Here is a 23,503-nt window from a genome sequence, read left to right as displayed (position 1 = left end):
TTAAAAAGAATACTACTCTACAGGTAAAAAAAAAAAAGGAGGGGGAGCAAACTTGGGCCTCTGGGGACAAGGTGAGTAGAACTTGCAGTGAAAATATGGTGGCTCTAGAGGGATTGGATAGAGGTGTTGGGGAAATAAGTACAAAGGTTTCTTTCGGGTGATGACTCTTATACACATACAAGGTGTGAAACTATCAAGCCCACTCCACACACCTGCCCAATTATACAGTATTGTAAATCAATACTAATGTGCAGAGCAGGGGAAGGGTGTGACTGAACCTTCACATAAGTATTTAACCTGGTAAATAGAACCAGCAATTGTGTGTGTGTGTGTGTGTGTGTGTGTGTGTGTGTGTGTGTGTGTGTGTGTGTGTGTGTGTGTGTGTGTGTTTTATGTGTTCGAGAGACAGAGATATGGAGAAAGATGGGGGACTTGAACTAATGGAAGATAGTTATTTCCAGCCTCCCTCCAATCCCCGCTCCCTTTTTGTTTTGCTTTGTTTTGTTTTTAAGATAGAGAGGCAGAAACAACACAATGGGGACTTGACTGGGACCTGGGTTATGCACATGGCAAAGCAGTAAACTATCCAAGTGAGCTATTTCCCAGGTCTTCTCCTTTAACCATTGCAGCCATTTGCAGCGGGCTTGCAAATGTTACCACAAAGAGGTGGGGGAAGTACTGTTTGCTGTTCTGTGAAAGAAGAAACTATAAATGTCCACATCCTTAAGGTGCCTTTTAGGGACTTAAAAGTCTACATGGTAAGTGTCTCATGAACTGCAGAGGTTGACTTCACTGTGTTCTAGAGGTGATTGTGCTCTCAATTCTAAATGATCCTGGAATATCATCCTGACTCAGCTGGAATCCCTGAGGACCACCTCTCCAGGACCTCAACCTTTTAGGGGTAGGTTAGGGACAAGACAGGTATGTCTAGAGTATGGATTGTCGAGGCTACAGTCCATTTCTCAGCAGGAAGCATTTATAGAAGCATGAAACACTATCCTTCAGCGCTCCCCAAAAGAATTTTGGGGCCATACTCCTAGAGGGAGAAAATGTCGAGGATAGGATAGCACAGGGGTGCCCTTGAGAGCACCAACATTTTGTTTTCACCAAGTTTGTGCACATGGAGTTGGAATAAGGTACTTCACGCTGCACATATGAAGTGGGAAGAGTTTCAGTAAGGTAATCTCACCTGTTGGTTTCAGAGGGTTAACGGAAAGCTGGCCCAGGTGCGACGTAAGGTATAAAATAAATAAATAAATAAATAAATAAATAAATATTTTTAAAGGGGGACCAGATGGTGGCGCACCTGCTTAAGTGCCCACATTACAGTGTGCAAGGACCTAGGTTCAAGTCCCTGGTCCCCACCTGCAGGGGGAAAGCTTCACAAGTGGTGAAGCAGGGCTGCAGGTGTCTGTCTCTTTCCCTCCCTCCCTCTCTCTCCCCCTCTCAATTTCTGTCTCTCCCAATAATAAATAAATATAAAACAAGAGAACTTTTGCATAGATTTTTTTTTCCCTCCAGGATTATCGCTGGGACTCAGTGTCTGCACTAAGAATCTACTGCTCCTGAACTGAACGGGAAGGGGAAGGTAGAGAGAGAAATAAACAACTGCAGACCTGCTTCACCACTTGTAAAGGCCGCTCCCCCCCTGCCAAAAAAAAAAAAAAAAAGACCTTTTTTTGACTTGTTTCAAAGGCTTTTGGGGATGCCTGTACCCGAGCTTTTGCTCTTTAATTTCACTTCTGCACGAATCCTGCTTCAGAACCCAATACAGGAAGAATTTAGCAACTGCACATGTGTCGGGTGTGTTCTCTTGTAATTCTTTCAAGCAAAACCCGCGGGGTGTGTGTGTGTCCCGGACGCAATCCTGTGAGGGCCTGACTGAAACTCCTTCCAGGAAGCCAAAGTTTAGAGGCTGCCGCAAGAAGGGAAGAAACCGAGAGCCAGCGAGCGAGCTCTGGGGGAGGGGCGGCGCTCAGGTCCAGCCGTGACCCGGGAGCGCCGCGCAGCGGCCGGTGCCGGGAGGGGCCCCGACTCCAACCCCAACCCGGTCCCGAGGACGGCGCGGGGGAGCGGCTCTGCGCATGCGCCACTGGCGGGGCCTCCGAGGTCGCCTGACTCGTGAGGCCCTTATGGCGCAGGCGGGGAGCGCCGGCCCGGAGATCGGGGTCCAACGGGGCCGCACACCCTGGCTCTGGGCTCTGGCGGTGCTCTGGCTGGCGGCGGCTGAGGGCAGCCCTTCCAGGCGCAAATGGCCGGTGCCCTACAAGTGAGTTGAGGGAAGTGGCTCGCGGGCGCGGCGGTGGGACGGGCGGGCGCGCGCATGGACCGGGCTGGCGGGCGGCGGGAGGGGGCGTGTCTGGGTCTCGGGGACTCGGCGAATGTGTCTCTGTGTCGGTGTCTGTGTGTCGATGTGGGTTGGGCCAGCGCTTAATCCGCGACCCTCTGGGACCTTCTTTCCGGACTACTGAACCCTTTGCGAGATGGCCTGATCTCAGAAGAAAGAGGACTTTTTAAATTTATCTCACTATAAGGGGTGACCCTTAAATATAAGTAACCGACTTTCTGGAAAGTTTGGGAGACGCGTATAGCATCTTTTATTTCGTGTGCTGTTGTTATCACGAGTGCCTAACCTTTGGCACAACGTAACAGCATGACCAACTGGACTTGGTTTGCCCGGGACTCCTAGATGTTTATCGCTGAAAGCCCGCGCCCCAGGAATCCCCCCTTACCTAGGGCCTGGGCTAACCTGGAAGTCTCCGGACTTTGTTCACGGTGATCAGCCTGGAGGTGGGATGCTGGTCATAAATCAAGGACAGAGATTGCAAACCGTGAAGCTGATCCAGACCTTTGACCTAGAAAAGTATTTCCACACCCTAAGACTACCATGCAAACAGGAAGCATGATGTCAACATCTGGAAGGGGAAAGTGCAACCACTTTTGCAAACTCCCAGCTGTTTTGGTTGTCAACATACTGTTTTGGGAAACAATAACCTGGGAGACTGGAGGGATCCCTAATTCAGCGTTCTGCTGTGAATTGTAGCAGACTCCTTGGTAGCAAGCTTTGTGATCTTGAGATACACAGTATCTCAGTGCAACAGGTTGTATCAGTCTGCAAGCTGAAATAGTAGAATCAAATCCAGGAAATGCCAGCTAATCTCAAAGTTGAATTGCAGTGTCTTCTACTTACTTGATGGTTTGTGCCCTTCTTTGTGTTGCTTGATAGGAGAAAAAGAAAGACATTTGGTATTAAAGCTGGTTTTCTTGAAAATGTTGTAAGAATATTCCTAAGAAGCAAAAAACATTAACTAAAACAAAGCAGACATTGTAAACCCCCCCCCCCCAAACTATTTAAGATTAGGGCAGGACACCTTTTTTTCTGTTCCCTTAAAATCTTAAGTATTAGGTATTTGCCTTCACCTAATCCATTAAACTGATTATAATAAATTTAGTTTTATTAAGTTCACAGTTAAATAATTTCCAAAGTCACATTTAACCTAAAATGGATTTTGCTGTGGGCACATTAAATCTGTATATAGTTACATATTTTCTTAAACCAGGTAAGCACCCACCCACAATGTACCAAAATCCCATAAACTTTGGGGAGGGCTGTAATATCTTTGACTAACATCAAGATTTTGCTAACTCCTTTAAAAATAAATTTTGGTGTATTAGGATTTTGGAACAATAGAAGCTAAATGGTTTTACCTAAAATGGATTTTGTTGTGGGCACATTAAATCTGTATATAGTTACATATTTTCTTAAACCAGGTAAGCACCCACCCACAATGTACCAAAATCCCATAAACTTTGGGAAGGGCTGTAATATCTTTGACTAACATCAAAATTTTGCTAACTTCTTTAAAAATAAATTTTGATGTATTAGGATTGTGGAACAATAGAAGCTAAATGATCCAAGATTCTAAAGAGAATAAAATAGAAATTGCCCTGATTTACCCCAGTGCAAAATATGCAAGTTGATTACTAAGTTGATGTGAATTCACCTGCATCTTCCCACCTAGTCCTGTTGCTGTGAATACTTTCTTGCTGCATTGCTTGAGTGACCTCGCAATTGATCTCTCAACCTTAATTTAGCCTTCCTCTTTCCCCTCTTCTAGAATGCATAAAAGTGGTTTGTGATGTTGTAAATTAGATCAGACCTGCTACTTTCAATCTTCCCCTCAGTAGGATTCCAGGGATGTACTACTATTCACATTGTACTTGGCCAAATGAGTTCCTGCCCTTTGTCCTCTCACCACTCTTAATTTACCAACTGTCTCCTTTTCTGTCCTACCCTTCTGAAATATGTTTTTAAACCTAGGCAAAGTCTTCATATCATTACTTTTTTGGCCTCCCTCACCCATTATTACCCATTCACATACCAAGTAAGAATGATTTATCCCTCCCTTGTGTCCCTAAGGCTTTTTAAAAAAAATTTTATTAGTGACTTAATATCGATTTACACAATTATAAGGTAGCAGGGGTGTAATTCTACACCATTCCCACCACCAGAGCTCTGTATCCCCATTCCCTCCATTGGAAGCTACAGTAGTTGTCCCAAGGTTGCAGATATGGGTTGACTGTTATTTCTATAACTGTCTGTCCTAAGACTGTATATTTATTTTAGCACTGATCATACATTGCTTATGTTTCTCTTCCCACCCCCTACACACAACTCAAGGAAGAAAGCATTTGCATTTTACTCTTCCTAGTGTAGTGTGTCCTATACATAGTAAACTTTCAAGAATGCTAGTTAATAGGAAATACACTGTTTAGTAAGAATGTTTGAATAACTTTAATGTTTGTGTGAGGAATTAAATATTTAATACAAAAGTCCTATTTAATAAATACTTTCCTACTATAGCGAGATCTTAAATAGTAAAAATTTTAAGATATGGACCTGCCATCAAAATTCTCATATAGAGGCTGGCAAAATAGCTCATTTGGATAGTTTGCCTGCTTTCACATGCATGGTCCATGTTCAAGCCTAACCCCGCACTGCTTTGAAGGAACCTTCATTGCTGTGGTTTCTTTTTCCTTCTCTGCCTCTCTGTCTCTATTTTTAAAAATAAGTAAATCTCACTTGGGGGCAGGGGACAGGGAATCATGCATTTTATCAGTGCTTTAATATATACCACTTTCTATTATAAGCACCATTGAGTTTGTTCACAGGGTAACAAACAGCATGTATACATGCTGTACAGTCTTGTCATGTATAGTCTTGTAACATGTACATTTATACACCATAAAAAAGTTCTCTTAAAAGTGACTTCTGGGGGCCAAGAGGTAGCTCAGCGGGTTGGCAGGAAGCCCAAGAACTGGTGTAAGGATCCTGGTTCCAGCGCCCAGCTCCCCACCTGCAGGGGGGTCGCATCACAGGCAGTGAAGCAAGCCTGCATGTGACTGTCTTTCTCTCCCCTGTCTTCCCCTCCTCTCTCAACTTCTCTCTGTCCTATGCAACAACAATAAGCAACAAGGGCAACAAAAAGGGAAGAAAATAGCCTCCAGGAGCAGTGGATTCGTAGTGCAGGCACCAAGGCCCAGTGATAACCCTGGAGGCAAAAAAAAAAAAAAATTACTTCTAAATTAATATTCTAAAATGTGCAAGAAGATCTAGATTGTGGAATCAAAGTTTTTTTGTTGTTGTTTGTTTTTATTATTAGACGCTTTTCCTTTCGTCCAGAAGCAGATCCGTACTGTCAAGCTAAATATACTTTCTGCCCAACTGGCTCACCCATCCCAGTGATGAAGGATCATGATGTAATTGAAGTCTATAGGTTACAGGCCCCAGTATGGGAGTTTAAATATGGAGGCCTCTTAGGACACTTGGTAAGGATGTATCTTAATCTTAAAATTCTAGTTAATTAATCCAATAGTCACTATTCAAGTGGCTGGTTTTAGGACATGTTATTTAGACAGTACTACATTAAAGCATACTTAAAATAAGTAGTCAAAATATTTTCAAACTAACATATTGTTTGTGATACATTAGCAGATAAAATCTCTTTCATCATCCTTTGTAATATTCTGAATCCAAACTCCTACACGTAGCTCTTAAAAAATCAGAAAGGAAAGGCCCCAGAAAAAGGGGCAAGGCAGGCAAGAAACATTTCTCCATTTCTAGGATTTGTCTTATGTATTTTTCCTTAGGTTATTTCACCATTTTAACCTCTCATCACCTTGTGAGATACAGAGATTTCTTCCTAGAACTATAGCATGGGAATTTTTCATACTTACTCTAAGCCATAAGAAACTATGAATGGGGAGTCGGGCGGTAGCGCAGCAGGTTAAGTGCACATGGCACAATGCGCAAGGACCTGCATAAGGATCCCAGTTCCAGCCCCCGGCTCCCCACCTGAAGGGGAGTCACTTAACAAGCAGGTCTGCAGGTGTCTTTCTCTCCGTCTTCCCCTCCTCTATTTCTCACTGCCCTATCCAACGACGACATCAATAACAATAACTACAACAACAATGAAAAATAATAAGAGCAACAAAAGGGAAAATAAATATTAAAATTTTTTTTAAAAACTGTGAATGTTTGCACATAATATGCATCTTTCCTGAAATGAGCTTCACGGGCCAACTAGCTAGTGTATGAGGGTCTGGAAGAGTCTCCCTTGGCGTGGACACAAGGGCAGCATAAAAGAACAGCTGAGCAGCTGTACTTGATAGGCAGTTGTGGAAATCACATTCTCTCATCTGACTCCTAGATTAATGATTACCTCACAATAACATGTTATCTTTACACAGAAAATTATGCATGATGCCATTGGATTCAAGAGTAGCTTAACTGGCAAAAACTATACAATTGAATGGTATGAACTTTTCCAACTTGGAAACTGCACATTTCCCCACCTCCGACCTGAAATAAATGCCCCCTTCTGGTGTAATCAAGGTGCTGCTTGCTTTTTTGAAGGAATTGATGATATACACTGGAAGGAAAATGGAACATTAGTACTGGTAGCAACAATATCAGGTAAGTTTTAGAAGTGTAAGAGTATTTAATGATTACACCAGTCTCCTAATGAAACAAATTATTTTCATTGAGGCATTTCAGTATTGTTATACTTCTTTAGAGGTCATTTTTACAAAAATGTACTGTTGACACCGTTGACCCACTGACATGACTAACCTCAAAATTTCACCTATAGGCAATAAATAACGTATCTTGATTTATTTCCATAGTAAAAATGAAATGATACAGCACTGTGTATCACCAAATCAGACTTTTAAAATAGTAAAGTCCATAAAATCCCTGAAAAAAATTGTCAGAAGGGCCTAACTGTATCTAGGAAGAGATATGTAGTGATGATAAATTAAGGCTTTTTTTATGTTGAGAAATAACAATAACAACCAATCATGTCAATTTACTCTGGGTCTGAAACTGTTCTAAATACATTCTTATATGGCATTATCATCACAACACCCTCTGAGATACTCTTACATTCTCCACTGTACAGATAGGGAGTTAAACAATGAAGTAAGTGGAATTCAATCCTAGCAGTCAAATGTAAAGATTATAATTTTTTAAATTAGTGATTTAATAGTGTTTTATAACACTATTTCAGTCAGTTTTGTTGACTGAAAGAATTCAGGCACTGGGCTTAAATTGTTAAAGCATTTCTAGTAACTTTTTTTTAAAATACCAAATCAGCTATAATCTAAAAGTGGGGAGATCAGAAACAACTGGTCCTGTCAATATCTAAGATAGTTATTTATAAATAGCATTAAATGACATAAATCATGGTGAGGTTATGTATGGTACAGAAAATCCTAACCATGGGATTTTAAAGTAAACCAACCTCCCAAATAACCTGGTTCTAGTAATTATCTATTGCCATCTTAAAACACACAGAAAAGAACCTTTCTCATTCTCTTAAAAACTTTGTTTCTCCCAGTCCTGGAACCTCTGGGACTTTGCTTGTATTTCTTCATGCTTCTCTACTTGATCTCTTCCTGTGTGATAATGCCTCTGCTGACCTCAATTAAACCAGTGTAACCAGTGCCTCCATACCATGTTTTACTTAGGTTGCTAACAGAATCACAATTGCCAAGTAAGAGAGAAAAGGGAAAATGTGAACTATTCCAGGTGGTTGGGGTGTGGTGTTTCTTCTCATTTTATTAGTAAGCCAGACTTATAAAGTAGCTGCGCCCCGGCAACCATTATACTGTATGTGTTCTGTGCGTCCCAAGAGAAAAGCTGCATGTTTTACTATCTGCAGTTTTACACTCGTTGCCATATCCACTTTTCCTCTTCCACTCGTCCATCCTCCCCACACACACACACACACCCCTTTTAATGAGAAATATAGGAGAGAGTGAAAGAACCAGATATCACTATGGTACATGTGCTGCCAGGCACTGAACTCAGGACTTCATGCTTGAGTCTAATGCTTTATCCACTGTGCCACCTCCCAGACCACCCATCTTTCTTTCTTTCCTTTTCTTGTGCCTCTTAACCCAGTAATTGAGGTAAAGAGGGTCTGTGCATGTGTTTAATAGTACTTTGATACAACTTAAGTGATTATAGAACTAGTACATAAGGTTTTGGGTTTTTTTTTTTTTAATCTTTTTTTAATCTTTTATTTATTGGATAGAGAGAGAAATCAAGAGCGAGTAAATAAATATAGGGAGGGAAAGAGAGACACCTACAGCTCTATATCACCACTCATAAAGCTTTCCTCCTGTAGGTGGGAACCTGGGGCTTGAACCTGGGTCTTTGCTCAATATAATGTGTACACTTTTTCCAGGTGCACCACCGCCTGGCCCCCAAGGTTTCTCTTTATACATACATCATGCTTACAATTCAGAAAAATCCTATACCTTGAAGAATGGAATAAAAAGTGGATTCCATAGAATCCATTCAGGAAACTTGGATTCCTATTATGTAGTGCAGATTTGGAAATTGAAATTTTGTTTATACATGTGTAGTCATGGTCTTAATTAGGTTAGGGCATTTATTAAAGCTAGCATGATTAACTTTGATGTTTATGTGTCTGTGTGTTTTTCCTTTTACCAGGAAACATGTTTAACAAAATGGCAAACTGGGTAAAGTGGGACAATGAAACAGGGATTTATTATGAGACATGGACAGTCCAAGCCAGCCCAGAAAAAGGGGCACAGACATGGTTTGAATCCTACGACTGTTCTCAGTTTGTGTTAAGGACATATAACAAGTTGGCTGAACTTGGAGCAGAGTTCAAGAAGACAGAAACCAATTATACAAGAATATTTCTCTACAGTGGAGAACCTACTTGTTTGGGAAATGAAACATCTGTTTTTGGACCAGCAGGAAACAAGACTCTTGCTCTGGCCATAAAAAAATTTTATTACCCCTTCAAACCATATTTGTCAACTAGAGAATTCCTGTTCAGTCTCTTGGAAATTTTTGATTCTGTGATTATACACAGACAATTCTATTTGTTTTATAATTTTGAATATTGGTTTTTACCTATGAAATTCCCTTTTGTCAAAATAACTTATGAAGAAATCCCTTTGCCTATCAGAAACAAAGCATTATCAGGCTTTTAACACTGTCTTTTTTCTCCAGTTACCTGCATACCAGCAGTTTTTCAGGGAATGGTCTCTATTAATTTCTTGGCCTTCTATGGGACAGAAAAATAAAACATACGAGGATAAAATTGTTGTATAATAGTATTTCAAATTTTCTTTTCATGGAAAGAAGCTCAAACCATTATTGTATTTGGTCAATGTGAGCTAGTTTAGTGATTTCCCACTTATACCTCAAAATTTGAGCCAGGTAAATAGCAAATGCAGGATTAACAAACCTGAAACTCCAAGTTTAATCCAGAAGTGAGTGCTATGGTCTCACGTCAATAAATATATATTCTCGTAATTAAGAAAACAAAACCCGGCGCCAGGCGGTGGCACACCTGGTTGGACATAACATAATGTACAAGGACTCAGGTTCAAGTCCCCAGTCCCTGCCTGCAGAGGGGAAGCTTTCCAAGTGGTGAAGCAATGCTGCAGCTGTCTCTCCCTCTCGCCTCTCCCCTTTCCTCTCAATTTGTCACCAGTAAATAGATAAATAAAATCCCACCCTGGTATATGAATACTTAATAGTTCATGTAAATTATGAGATTTTTGGACCCCATAGCCTAAAGTTATGGATCTAGTGTGCCAAGATTTTAAAAATATTCTCACTGATGAGAACCACTTATTCCGCTTTACAATAGTTGTGATTTTTTCATTTAAACTTAAAATTTACGCTTTTTGTTGTTGTTTTGACTATTGTTTTGACAACTTTTTGTTGTTGCTTTTGTAACATTTGGACATTTGGAACTACATCAAGTAGTTGGGTTTTTTTTTCTTTCCTACCAGAGCACTGCTCAGCTCTGGTTTATTTATGGTGGTGCAGGGGATTGAACCTGGTACTTTGGAACCTCAGGCATCAAAGTCTCTTTGCATAACCATTATGCTCTCTCCCCTGCCCTAGTTTTTGTTTTCTTAAAGAATGGAATAGTTAAGCTACCTTACACTATTGCTGGAGTGGTTTTCCTTCCAATTGTTCTCAAAATCAAAGAACACATTTCAGGCTACTAATTTAGAAGTGGCCAGTAACAGGCATTCTGAGACTTAAACATCTTAACATCTCTGAACCTTAATTTCATTCTAAAATGACTAATGCCAGAATTAATAAAGATTGAAGCTGTGTTTGGGATAGTAGGGTAAACAATAAATGGTAGCAATAACAATTAATCAAAGAACAAAATGCTATCCTTGATCTTGCCTACCATAGTTTATGTGCCAACCTTTCCGTGTTTGTATTACTCACCTAGACTTTGAGCTGACAGCACAGTGCTTCTTCAGTTACTCAAACATCTGGGACATGGAAATGTTTCTTAAGGTTTGTTAGCATGTAATATACAAAGAGTAGTATTCCAAAACCATAGACAGGCTTTTCCTTAATCACAGCTAAGGGAAAATATGCTGACCAAAGTTTAATTTCAGCATCTTCCTCACACTTACCCTCTATTGTCTAAGTAGCTTCCTGTACTTCAAACTTTTTTCTCATATTTAAAATAAGATAGGGTATTAGTGATATATATTGAACTGATTATTATAAAGGCAAGCTCTTAAATTTGGGAATAAAAGGCTTTGTATCCTCTTCTAAAATGTATTTATTATGAGAATGAGACAGCATAAAGCATTATTCCACCATCCATGGAGTTCTGACTCATGTCTTTTGATGCTTTCATGTAGTGCCATAGATCAAACTCAGGCCTCATGCAAGGCAAACACTCAGGGACCCCGTATCCTTTTTATGTATCATATAATATGTCCCTTTGTAAAGGGAAGTTAGGTTCAGCAAGCAACTAACATTTTTCTGACTGTCTAAGAAACTTTTTTTTTAAGTTTATTTTCTACAGAGACAAAGGGAGGAACTAAAGTTCTGTGATGTGCTGTGCTAATGATGAACTTCAGGGTCTAATGCACGCAAGGTGTGTTTTACTTACTGAGCCAACTCCCCACTTTCCCTGGTAATAATTCTAAAACCAGCCCCAGAGATATAGTAGGGCTAGAGAATATCTACAGTAATATTCAACTATACCTATATATTTTATATTTTTGTTAAAATAGTCTAGATCACCAAGGTAAAGTTATTTATTGAGGGTGGGAAGACAGAAAATGAGAACAATTTCAGTAGTTTAAAAATTATTCTAAGCACGGGGGGGGGAATTTCATGAGTGGTGAACCAGTGCTGCAGATATCTCTTTCTCTTCCCATTTCCCTTTCCCCTCTCAATTTCTGTCCTTGGCAAATAAAATAACAGAATATATATATATATATAAACTATTCTAATCATTTAGTTTTATATAAAGATAATTCTAAAAAGCATGCTGGGTTCAAGGACTGGCTAAGAATTTTAATTCTAAATAATCTGCTTTATAAGCTTTCTCATTCTCTATTATTTTAGGCACCAGTGCTTATTTCATGAGTATATTCCATTTGCCTAATCTTGTATCTTTAAAAAAAGCCATTCTGACATAAACATTAATATTAAACATTATCATCATCAAATATTGATTGGAAAGTAAAACTAAATTTTTAAGTTTAACTTACAAACATGTTTTTAAGTCAAATATATATAATATGTGTGTTTTAGTAATTATAATACAATACCACTAGTAATTCTTTATTCTCAAAATTGGTAAAAACATTTAACATATACTTTACAGTATAAACAATTAAGTGCTGTGCATTTTGTTTATAAAGTTACGTAAGTAAGCACCATGAAATTCAGTTTTTACAAAAAATAAAATTGCTAAGTAAAGCTTTGGTTAGTAGAATTTATTATGTGTACTGTCAAAAATTATTGTGCATTGTTGTTCCAGGAAAGACTAAGTTCATATATTAAAAAGGTATTTCTTGTACAATAAAAAAGCCTTTTGCTATTTAATCAGAGGGAGAGGATCCACAGTGGTATTCCCAATAATGCATACACATTATCATGCAAGAGGATTTAAGTTCAAGCTTGATGTCTCCACCTGCAGGGGGAAAGCAACTTCATGAGCAGTAGAACAGTGCTGCAGGTGTCCTTTTTTAAAAAAAATATTTTAAAATTATCTTTATTGGAATAGGGGCAGCAAGAAATCAAGAGGGTTAAGGAAGATTGGGAGAAAGACAACACCTACAGCACTGCTTCACTCACAAAGCTTTCCCCGCAGGTGAGAACCAAGGGCTTGAACCCAAGCCCTTGTATATGGTAACATGTGCACGCAACCTCGTGCCCCTCCAACCAGCCCCCAGGTGTCCCACTTTCTCTCTCCCTATTTTCCTGTCTCTATCAGACAAAAATAAAGACTGCTGGAAATGGTGGAACTGTCATATAGGTACCAAGTCCTATCAATAACCCTATACTACTGGAATTGTTGGTTTTTTTTTTTAATTTCCACACCTGAGTACTTTCATTTTATGTGTGGCTGTAATACCATTACCATTTTTCAAACCACAAAATTTGTAGAAAAACACCTTTTTAATTTTAGGAAAGGTAATATGTTTTTAAAAGGTATAGATCTTCGAGTATTAGCTTCCAAAGATGCCAAAAAAAAAAAATTATAATTTTATGCATTCTAGTCCATTGGTGACAGACAACATCTAATTTCCCTTAGGGTAGTAGTCTGCTCGTACTAGTACTCAGTAATGGAGTTTATATACTGTTAAAAGAAAAAAAAAAGTAACCCCAGTCTTAAAAGTTTTATGAATTCTACAATGTAGGGATTGCCTTTATTCACATAAAAATAATCAAAATTACTATCCAACTTAAACATAAATATCTGTAAATTATCACATTTTTCCTGTTCATCAAGCAGTATTTACTTAAAATGCATTTTTACAGATTTAAAGTCTTTCAATTTACTCGTTCTGTTGAACTGTACATTAATGCTCCTTTTATGATTTCTCAAAAGTTCTAGTTACATAACTATAATTTCAAAATGGAGAAAAAGAACCAGCACTGAATTTCCTTGGAAATTAATATTCTTTCATACAAACAACTTATAAATATTTTGAAGTTGTACCATTAGTCATTTCAATTTTTTCTAAACAGGTATTTCATTTTAATTATTGTATACTTCAAAACTAATCAAAGAAAAACAAAACTGAGAAATGGTAAAGCATCCCTTACTTGACATATTTCAAGTGCCATATACATAACAGCTTATCACAGAAAAGAATTTACATGGTTTAGCAGATTACAGAGCAAACCTAGAAGACACATAAAGGTCAACACTCCTTGCCTTCTATTATTTTTCCCCTTTAAATTTGATGCTGACTCTATTATTCTATGCTAACTACTGTGTGACATTAATTTTCTAAGTGTTCCAGTTATTTCTATCTCTTTAATCTGTGACATTTAAAAATGTTTAATATTTTTCATTAGATACAATAAAGCCTACATTTTTCTCAAAATAAAATTGCTCACTTTCCTGAGCTATATTAAACACCTTATAACAGGTGTATGTATAACTAAAGACCCTAAAATGTCAAGTTTACATTTAAAAAAAATGCATAGAGATCATTTTGCAAAACCTATTAATGCTTCTTAGATAATATGTAGGTTTTGTTTCCTTCAGGCTAAATGTTTAATGTTTATAACTGGTTATTTAATGTCTAAGCCACATCTTTAATTTTCTGAGATTTAATTGCTATTGGGTTAAAGAAACATACTAGTTCTCTGGTCAAAAATATTCCACAAGCTTTCCAATAGACAACCCTTAAATATTCAATGCAGATATAAAATTTCCATGCCACGAAATAGTAGAATTACATCCACACTACAGGAAATTAAAGTTTTATTATAATAAGATTAGAGTTAAAGTGATAATCATCATGCAGGTTTTACCAAGTAGGCATCATGTCTGGAAACCACACCCTACCAAGATGTTTAGATACTTCCCAGTGAATCTGCTCCAAACTATACTTTTGGTCAGGAATTAATACTTCTTCCATAATGGATAACTGAGACAGCCTGCCACCACACATCTTCACAAACTCAACAAAGGCACTACATGAGACTTCACATTCTCCTAGTCCAATAGCAGACAAATTTTTGCAGCGTTCTGCAATGCGAATCAACTCTTCATCAAGAGGCCGTAATCCATTAGCACACACTACTAGTTCAACCAGTCTAGGACATGTCATTCCCACACGACCAAGGACATCTTTGCTTACTGATCTCCCAAAGTAAAGATGTGTGGCAGGTATTTCATACCGAAAGAATGGATCAAACTCCTCTTCATATAAAAAAAAATACATTACTAAGTTCACTTTAGGTGAATGTTTGATGAAAGCATCCCAGCTGCTCTTCTGAATAGTATGAAAGTGTGTTTGCCCAGGATTCTCACTGACTACATCAATGCGTAAATGTTCTAATCGAACATGTTTTTCAGAAGATAAAGCAAGAAGCAATTCATCACTTAACAAGTGGTAGTTCAAAGCCAGTTCTCGTAAGCCATGACACTGGTCAGCTACACAAAGGATACCTTGGAAGGGAAAAAAAATAAAGATGAACTCATTACTCATAAATCTGAACACAAATTGTCTCAAAAAATGTAATTAATTACATTTGTTATAAAATTTCCATTACAGCAACATTATACAATTTAAAACTGAGTGGTATGATTGAACAAGTAGAAAGTAAATTCCAAGCATTTAAAATCTATTATAATTTTGCTTATAAGAAAAAGTAACTGATTTAAAATCTAATACCATAAAAGATTTCCTAATATTATCTTCCCTTTTTACATTAAATGTCGAGATCAGGCGTGTTCAGGGTGGTATGACCGTAGACTTTTTTTTTACTTTAAATGACAGATGGAACTTGAGAGGAGGGAAAGATTGAGAGGGAAAGAGAGAAAGACATCTCTAGCCCTGCTTCACTATTTGCGAAGCTTCCCCCCAGGTAGAGGTTGAGGACTTATACCTGGGTCCTTGCACATCACATGGGAACATCTGTGCTCAAGCAAGTATGCCACTGGCCAGCCTAAACATTTCTTTTTAATTTTTATTTATTTTGTTTTCCCTCCAAGGTTATCAATGGTGGTGGCACTATGAATCCACTGCTCCTGGCAGCCACCACCACCAACCACCCCCTCTCCCCCCCCCCGTTTTATTTGACAGGACAGACAGAAATTGAGAAGGGAGGGGGAGACAGGGAGAGAGAAAGATAGATACCTGCAGATCTGCTTCACAGCTTGTGAAGTGTGCCCCCTGTAAGCCAGGGGCTGAAACCCAGATCCTTGCATGGGTCCTTGTACTTAGTACTATGTATGCTTAACTGGGTGCACCACTGCCCAGCCCCTCCTAAACATTTCCATAAGTGAGCAGGAAACAATTTGACTATTAACACTGTATAGTAAACATGCTAAATGTTAAGGAAGAAAATAGTAATATACCATTATATAAATCTGTCAATTTGAGTCAAAAGATAACTATACAATTCACATTAATGGAAATACATATTATGACTTTTAAAGCTGTAACATACTCAGAAAGAAGTTCTTCAAGGGGTACTTTACACTTAACCTATGCTTCAAAACTTCAATAAACCTTTAGGAGCGGATAACTTGGTTTAGTATCAGAACTTTATCCCCAAAAGACACCATACACTACTTGATAAAGGATCATTCATCATTATTTGCATCCCTTCCTTATGTTCAGAACCAAACAAGATATTCACCATATTGTTTACTATTTATTGGCCAAGCATGTTATATCAGGAAATAGATTATTATCCCAAAGATAATCCAAATGATCTGGGAAAATAAGTATTATTTCTATTTTGAAGCTGAAGCAGCTACCTAGAGATAGCAAAAGTAATAATTCAAACAGAGCCAGCCTGCCAGAACTGTCTCCTTTCCTGCGTACTTTCCTTCACCTCGGACCCCTGCCATGCTGCCTCTCCAGGGAAACTTGAACACATGTAGCCGAGCTCTGGTAACTACCTTCTGGACTCATGACTCTGGCCTAACCTACCTCTCTGTCCCATTGCCTATTTTTCTATATCTAAATGACACCATAACATACATTGTACTGAGATGAAATAAACTCCCCATTTATTTAAACCCCACCAAAGCCACCTGAAAGTCTTCATTTTTTTTTAACCACTATAAAGATGATCTGTTGATGAGGGTGTGGCAAAGCTTTAAAACTTTCATACATGTTTACAGAAATATAAAATGGTGCAACTGCTTTGGAAAATAGTCTAGCAGTCTCAAATGGTTTATTTGATTACTTGTTCAGCAATCTCACTCCTAGATATATAGAAAAACAAAACAAAAATGTCCGTGATCTATCCATATAATGAAATATTGTCAACAAAAAACTGAAATATTGATACATGCTCTAACATGTGCGAACCTTGAAGACACCAAACTAAGTAAAAGAACCACATATAAGACTGGCTGGGATAAGGATTTTGGATAACCAAACTGTTTATGGTTTTCTTTGTGGCAAAATAAAACTGTTCTAAAATTGTTTATAGCAATGGATGAACTACTCTGTCAATATACCAAAAGTCAACAAGATGCGCACTATGGTATATGAATTATGTCTCATTAAGGCTGCTACAGAATTGGTGTTAAATCCATTGTTGCTGGTATTGCAAAATCATACAACTTTTTTTTTTCTTTTGATAGAGCTGAGTCCTTTGCCTATATGATATCACTGCCCCTGGACTAACTTTTCATTCAGATAGAGTGGCAAGACTGACAGCACAAAAGCAGTTTCCCCCAATGCTGTAACATTCACATTTGAATGTTACAGCTGAAGCTCAAGCCTGGCAAGACACAAACGCTGCCTAGTGAGCTATCTTTCCAGTCCAAAGTCATACAATTTACTTTGAAAAAGAAAATAGTACAAAGCATAAACAACCTGGACTCTTAACTTTTCTATTTCTTAATAATCTGTGCCAAGGGAAAAAGAATGATGGAAGCAAACTGCTATGTGCCAAAATAATTCACCTTTTAAAATGATAGAAAAGTTTTGGAAAACAAGTATTCAACTTTAAAAAAAAAATGTGAGGCTGGTGTGCCTGAGCTTTTAAGTCCCAGGTTCAATCCCTTGTCCCACTTTTTTCATCATAAAAAAGGGGGGTTGGGAGGTAGCACAGCCAGTTAAGCACACATGGCACAAAGTGCAAAGACTGACACAAGGATCCCGGCTCAAGCCCCCAGCTCCCCACCTGCAGGGGGGTCACTTCACAAGTGAAGCAGGTCTGCAGATGTCTTTCTCTCCCCCTCTGTCTTCCCCTCCTCTCTCAATTTCTCTCTGTCCTGTCCAACAACAACAGCTATAACAACAATTAACAATAACAAAAAAGGGCAACAAAATGGAAAAAATGGCCTCCAGGAAAATTGGATTAGTAGTGTAGGCACCAGGCCCCAGCAAAAACCCTGGAGGAAAAAAAAATTATTTAAAAGAAATGTGAGGCAAATGTTAGCTTATCACCAAGGCAGAACACTATATCAACTGTTCACTTATCAACTGATAATCAGTGTCGTATCTCAAGCTATGGTATCAAGATGGCAAAGGTGAGGAACAAGACATCCGCATACTAGTAGAAATTAATTAAACAAGTAGAAAATTAACAATCCTCTGGGACTATAACTAGGAATAAGGAACTAGAAAAAAGTGCCCCCAAACTAGCACAGTAAGAGCTAAAGAATTCAATAGATCCAACTAGAGCAAAAGATTAATGGTAAAAGGAAACCATATTTCCTGTGTAAACACCAAAACACGGAGGGAAAAAAGCACAAGCATTCTAAGAACTAAAGCAGCACAACATACAATATGCAAGTAAGAGAACATCTTAAAGGATGAAGCCCAGTAAGTAAGCAAGAACCAAATCACAGTATACCCCACCTTATACACTTTCTCTCAGAGACACAGCATTCCCTATTTGGTGCTGAGACTCAAATCTGGAACTCTGAGCATAATCAGGTGTGTGCTCTACCAGGTAAGCTATCTCCTAGTCTGATCATAGTTAAAAAAAAAAAAAAATTGAAACACAACAGTACAATGTACTATAAGTTACTGGTAAAAAGAACACCACCTACCTGCTGGAGAGACATGAGGACAGCTGCTCATTTTTAGCAACTTGAGTGTGTCACTGTTGTTGGCCACTAGGACTTTGAGGGATGGATCGTCTACTGGGGTATCATCTATCTTAAGCGAGGACAAGGATTTGGAGTTTACAAACACAACCGTCAGTGCAGAAATAAAATGAGACTGAAAAACAAAAAAAACACTTTCAATTTTTACTAATGAAAATTGATGGGTTTTTATGTTAACCCTAATGATACATGTCATGATTGTTTTAGGGGCAGCATCCTTTTGTTCTGTTGTGAGGAGAAAAAGGTAACTCTCTGCCACCTCTGAAGAGTCTTTTTATCTGTGAGAAAAATGATAACAATCCTTGGGAATAATGTCTTTAGCGTACACCACTGATAAGTAAAATGAAAAATTCTGAAACCTAGGATGAGAATGTCTTTCAGACAATTCAGACCACCTTATCTGGAAACCTATTCTAGCACATTCTGTAACACTGAACAGTATTCCTTTTTTTAATATTAATTTATTTCTTATTGGATAGATATAGAGAGAAATTGAGAGGAGTTGAGACAGAGAGGGAGAGTAAGACAGAGAGACACCTGTAGCCCTGCTTCACCACTTTTGAAGCTTTCCCCTTACAGGTGGGGACCAAGGACTTGAACCTGGGACCTTGCGCACTGTAATGTGTGCACTTAACCAGGTACGCCACTGCCTGGCCCCCTGAACAGTGTTCCTTTTCAGTCTATAGCAGTGGCCATACAGCAACTGCAATTAGCATAATCAATAAAAAAACTAATACAACAAATCAACCCAAGAAGCTATGACTCACTTGTAATATGGAAGCTCATACATAGATTTCTAAAATAATTTAATCATAAATAAAATTCTAAGTTTAAAACACCTTTAAATAAATTACAGTATTTTCAAGTCCATTTTATTTTAATGTATTTTGTTTGCAAATATACCAATTAGTATTATATTCCATTTCCTATATATATTTGATACAACAGTTACTCATGTATATGGGGGGGCTAGACAGTGGCAAACCAGTTTGAACATGTTACTCTTACTCATTTTTACTTGTTTGATACTGAATCTGACTTAGAAGAAACCATTGTAAGAAAATAAAGCATGGTCAAAGTATACAACTCTGAATCAGATTTAGGAAGTCATAACCACTAAAAAAAAAAAAAAATCAAGAAAGCAAAAAGAGACCTTACCCCACTTAGTTTGATAAATCCACTACAGTAGTGAATAAAGGATGGCAGTAAAGCCAAAAAGCATGATGAAATACTACCTTTCTGTTCATATCCCCATACTTAACTTTTTCTAACTATGATTAAATTACTAGTTAAGTACTCAAACTTTGATTAACTATTTAAATGTTACTTTTTAAAAATAGAACAGAGAAATTGAGAGGGGAGAAAGAGATGAGTATTTAAAGAGGTGTCTACACTTCAGTTAGTGGTTTACTTTAATAAAGCTCTTCAAATTACTAGCCACTGTATATCATTAGCTAACACAATCATAGTCTTAACAGCTGCCTTTTTAAAAAATATACATTTCAGGGAGTCGGGCAGTAGCCTAAGCGCACGTGGCGCAAAGCGCAAGAATCAGTATAAGGATCCCGGTTCGAACTCCCCGCTCCTCACCTGCAGGGGAGTCGCTTCACAGGCTGTGAAGCAGGTCTGCAGGTGTCTTTCTCTCCCCCTCTGTCTTCCCCTCCTCTCTCCATTTCTCTCTGTCCTAACCAACAACAACGACATCAGTAACAACAATAACTACAACAATAAAAGGGGGCAACAACAGGGAAAATAAATTTTTAAAAAATCTCATAAATTAAAAAATGTACATTTCTTATTACTCACTTGGAAGAGAATAATTGACAGACTACCTTTAATTATATGCAAGACATTAGTACATGTGAATAAAATAGATAATTCTTCACATGCCAAAATATTTTCTTTAAATAAAATGTGTAATCTGAGTTATATTGATACTTATTTTTCTCAAGAAGAAACCTTTATATCCATACCAGAAGACTTTATGAGTAAGCTGTATCACTCTTGATAATACCAGTACTGTCTACTTTTCTTTGACTGTATTTTTACCAATCTCCTCTGAAGCTCCAAAAAGGGAGCATACTCATTTCTCAGTTTCAGCTCCAAAAAAGGAGCTCCAAAAAAAACCAGCATGCTCATTTTTCAGTTTCATTTGATTCTTTTAGCACTTCCTATAAAATTCTCTGCAATTTACTCTTTAAACTTATCAAGGAAGCATAAGAGGATTGAGGAAAAGTTTTTTTAAAGTATTAGAATTCCAAATAGTTATTAATAGTTTGCCATTTTACATGTTACTATTATTATACTCCCATTGTCAGCAAAACAAATGGTTTTGTTTTTCAATAACAGATAATTAAAAAAAGCAAGCAGATACCTTTGGTAAATCCATAAAGCTTGGTCGAGCAGTTGAAATAAGTCCAAGTGTTTTTAAAGAACAATTCACAAGTTGTGATAATATATCGCAAGCTGCTTCAGCTGATTCTTTGCTGCTGTCCACCTTAAAAAAGAAAGTATCACTTACTTGGCTATACATTTACATTTCTCTGTGTATTTGCTAATTTTACAGAAACAAGAAACATTTACTGGTTTTCTGCACTGAAATTTCAAGAATTATGTCATCAATCCTCCTGAGAATTTTAAGTCCTGAAAAATGTCAAGGGCAGTTACAAAAATTATTTAATGCAAAAAACGGACTTGTTTTTTGAAGTTAGGGACTAGGTGGTGGTGGTTCATTTAGGACCTGGGTTCAAACTCCTGGTCCTCACCTGCAGGGGGAGAAACATCATGAGTGATGGAGCAAGCAGAACTACAGGTATCTCTTCTTCTATAAGGGGAGGGGGGAGGCCACCAGGAACCAGTGGAGTCACACAAGCACCAAGCCTCTAGTGATAACCTTGGTGGAAAAAAAAAAAAAAAAAAACTGAACTTTGCTTTGAAGTTGATTTATTCCAAACTGACTATATAACCTAGTAAAATATATATGTTTATTATCTTTTGAAAAATACTTACATTTACTTGATAGTGGACCTGATCATACAATGTCTATAGCAAACATGTTTTAAGGTACCAGAAACTGAGTACTTACTCAGAAGGTTCAAGTGAATTCCAGCCTAGGATGCATCATTAATGTTATTAATGGGAAAATGAATGTGAAATAAAAGGAGAGCCTCCAACCTTTCAAGCATGAAAATCTGAACCAAAAAGTAGCTTCTCCTGCATATTCTTCTGCATAGAAATTTCCTAAGGGAAGAGTAATATGGCCAAAAAAAAAAAAAACACCTCTTAAGGATCTATGAAGGCATTCTATAAAAAAGGAAGTTGTTCCCTGGGCTAAAAAACATTTTAGAAAAGTCAAAAGTAATACCATTACTTTAATTTCCAAACTGATAATAAATTATTTTAACCAAAAAATATTCTGAAGAACTGGTTGTAAAACTGGTATATTCCAGTTTCAACGTGGTTCACAATATCATACATAAAAGTTTCCCTACAACAGTGTTTCTCTGTTTCTCAAAGTGCAATCCTGTACCAACATCATCACCTAGGAGTTTCTTAAAGGAGAAATTACCATGACCACCCCAGACCATCTGGATGCTAAAACTATGAAGGTAGAACCCAACAATCTGTGTGTAACCAGTCTCTGAGGTGTTTCTGATACATATGAATTTTGAGAACTAATGTTCTCAAAATTATGTGTATGTTATGTGTATACCTGTTAACAAACCTCTTTGGTCTATAGTCAGCAATGACTGAACACAAGTATTATTAGAGAGCTTAAGAGAATTTAGTGATGTGGTTCTTTTTGCACAGCAAAATTTGTTTTTTCTGGAAAATAAACACACACTACACACACAAACATACTCTTAATTTTTTTATTTATTATCTAAATTTTAAATGTAACTACACATTCTATTTTTATTTGCAAAACTCATCCTACTCTCTATGAGATGGCTAAAGTGCCCTTGTGCATTCTAGGATGTAGGTTAGAACACCCCAACCATTCCCATCACCTGGTTTCTCCTTCTGCTCCTCAACATTTAGCATAATATTGGAAGCACACCAAACTCTAGTTTTACAGTAACTCTAGGTTAAGAATCATTCTTTAAAGGGCCAAACACTGAGTTAAGCACACATAGTACAAAGTCCAAGGACCGACTCAAGGATCCTGGTTTGAGCCCCTGGCTCCCCACCTACAAGGGGGTCACTTCACAAGTGGTAAAGCAGGTCTGCAGGTGTTTTTCTCTCCCTTTATTTTCCCCTCCCCTCTCAATTTCTCTCTGTTCTATCCTATTAAAGAAAAAAAAAAAAAAAAAAACCTCAAGGAATAGTGGTTTCACAGTGCCCACACCAAGCCCCAGCAATAACCCTGAAGGAACAAAAAAAACATTCTGTAAGCAGGGGAGATAGCATAATGGTTACAGAGACTCTCTTGCCTTAGGCTCCAAAGTCTCAGGTTCAACCCCCAACACCACCATTACCCAGAGCTGAACAGTACTTTGAAAGGTTTAAAAAACAAGAAAGAAAAAAGTCATCATCAGAAAAGGTAAAAGCATTGCTTCTCAGCCTTTTGGCTAAGATCAAGTGTAGAAAAGGTAACAGCAGCAAATGCTGGAGAGGATGTAGGGTCAAAGGAAACTCTCTGCACTGCTAGTGGGAATGTAAATTGGTCCAGCCTCTGTGGAGAACAGTCTGGAGAACTCTCAGAAGGCTAGAAATGGACCTACCCTATGATACTGCAATTCCTCTCCTGGGGATATATCCTAAGGAACCCAACACACCCATCCAAAAAGATCTGTGTACACATATATTCTTAGCAGCACAATTTGTAATAGCCAAAACCTGGAAGCAACCCAGGTGTCCAACAACAG

General features: G+C 38.0%; 2 protein-coding genes across 5 annotated transcripts; one reads left to right on the top strand and one right to left on the bottom strand.

Moving 5' to 3' along the window:
- Positions 1-1,865: 1,865 nt before the first annotated feature.
- CLN5 (CLN5 intracellular trafficking protein) lies at positions 1,866-11,181 on the top strand. Of its 2 annotated transcripts, none has more exons than XM_007533873.3 (4): positions 1,866-2,269; positions 5,664-5,829; positions 6,751-6,976; positions 9,020-11,181. In XM_007533873.3, the coding sequence occupies exons 1-4, from the start codon at positions 2,085-2,087 to the stop codon at positions 9,529-9,531; spliced, it is 1,089 nt and encodes a 362-aa protein (XP_007533935.3). In that variant the 5' UTR covers positions 1,866-2,084; the 3' UTR covers positions 9,532-11,181. The 2 variants fall into 2 exon arrangements, with proteins under 2 accessions (XP_007533935.3, XP_060040047.1); XM_060184064.1 differs by having other exon boundaries at positions 2,136-2,269; positions 5,684-5,829.
- Positions 11,182-12,569: 1,388 nt separating this feature from the next.
- FBXL3 (F-box and leucine rich repeat protein 3) lies at positions 12,570-23,394 on the bottom strand. Of its 3 annotated transcripts, none has more exons than XM_060184067.1 (4): positions 21,721-23,394; positions 21,010-21,132; positions 18,579-18,750; positions 12,570-15,005 (listed from the first exon to the last, which is right to left on the bottom strand). In XM_060184067.1, exons 2-4 carry the CDS (start codon positions 21,022-21,024, stop codon positions 14,362-14,364), a joined length of 831 nt encoding a protein of 276 aa, XP_060040050.1. In that variant the 5' UTR covers positions 21,025-21,132; positions 21,721-23,394; the 3' UTR covers positions 12,570-14,361. The 3 variants fall into 3 exon arrangements, with proteins under 3 accessions (XP_060040050.1, XP_060040049.1, XP_060040048.1); XM_060184066.1 differs by lacking the exon at positions 21,721-23,394 and adding an exon at positions 21,401-21,661; XM_060184065.1 differs by lacking the exon at positions 21,721-23,394 and having other exon boundaries at positions 21,010-21,248.
- Positions 23,395-23,503: the final 109 nt, after the last annotated feature.

The sequence above is a fragment of the Erinaceus europaeus genome, unplaced genomic scaffold (genome assembly GCF_950295315.1).
Source record: "Erinaceus europaeus unplaced genomic scaffold, mEriEur2.1 scaffold_1124, whole genome shotgun sequence".
Taxonomy (NCBI): domain Eukaryota; kingdom Metazoa; phylum Chordata; class Mammalia; order Eulipotyphla; family Erinaceidae; genus Erinaceus; species Erinaceus europaeus.
This window is presented reverse-complemented; position numbering and strand designations above follow the sequence as displayed.

Excerpts from the sequence above, each read along its gene's own strand:
- CLN5 (XM_007533873.3), top strand. The coding sequence starts at position 2,085 with ATGCGCCACTGGCGGGGCCTCCGAGGTCGCCTGACTCGTGAGGCCCTT. Across the intron at positions 2,270-5,663 it reads AAATGGCCGGTGCCCTACAA|ACGCTTTTCCTTTCGTCCAG; the intron begins GTGAGTTGAGGG and ends TTTTATTATTAG. Across the intron at positions 5,830-6,750 it reads GAGGCCTCTTAGGACACTTG|AAAATTATGCATGATGCCAT; the intron begins GTAAGGATGTAT and ends ATCTTTACACAG.
- FBXL3 (XM_060184065.1), bottom strand. The coding sequence starts at position 21,168 with ATGTATAGCCAAGTAAGTGATACTTTCTTTTTTAAGGTGGACAGCAGC. Across the intron at positions 18,751-21,009 it reads GCTTTATGGATTTACCAAAG|TCTCATTTTATTTCTGCACT; the intron begins GTATCTGCTTGC and ends TTTGTTTTTCAG. Across the intron at positions 15,006-18,578 it reads TCCTCATGTCTCTCCAGCAG|GTATCCTTTGTGTAGCTGAC; the intron begins GTAGGTGGTGTT and ends TTCCCTTCCAAG.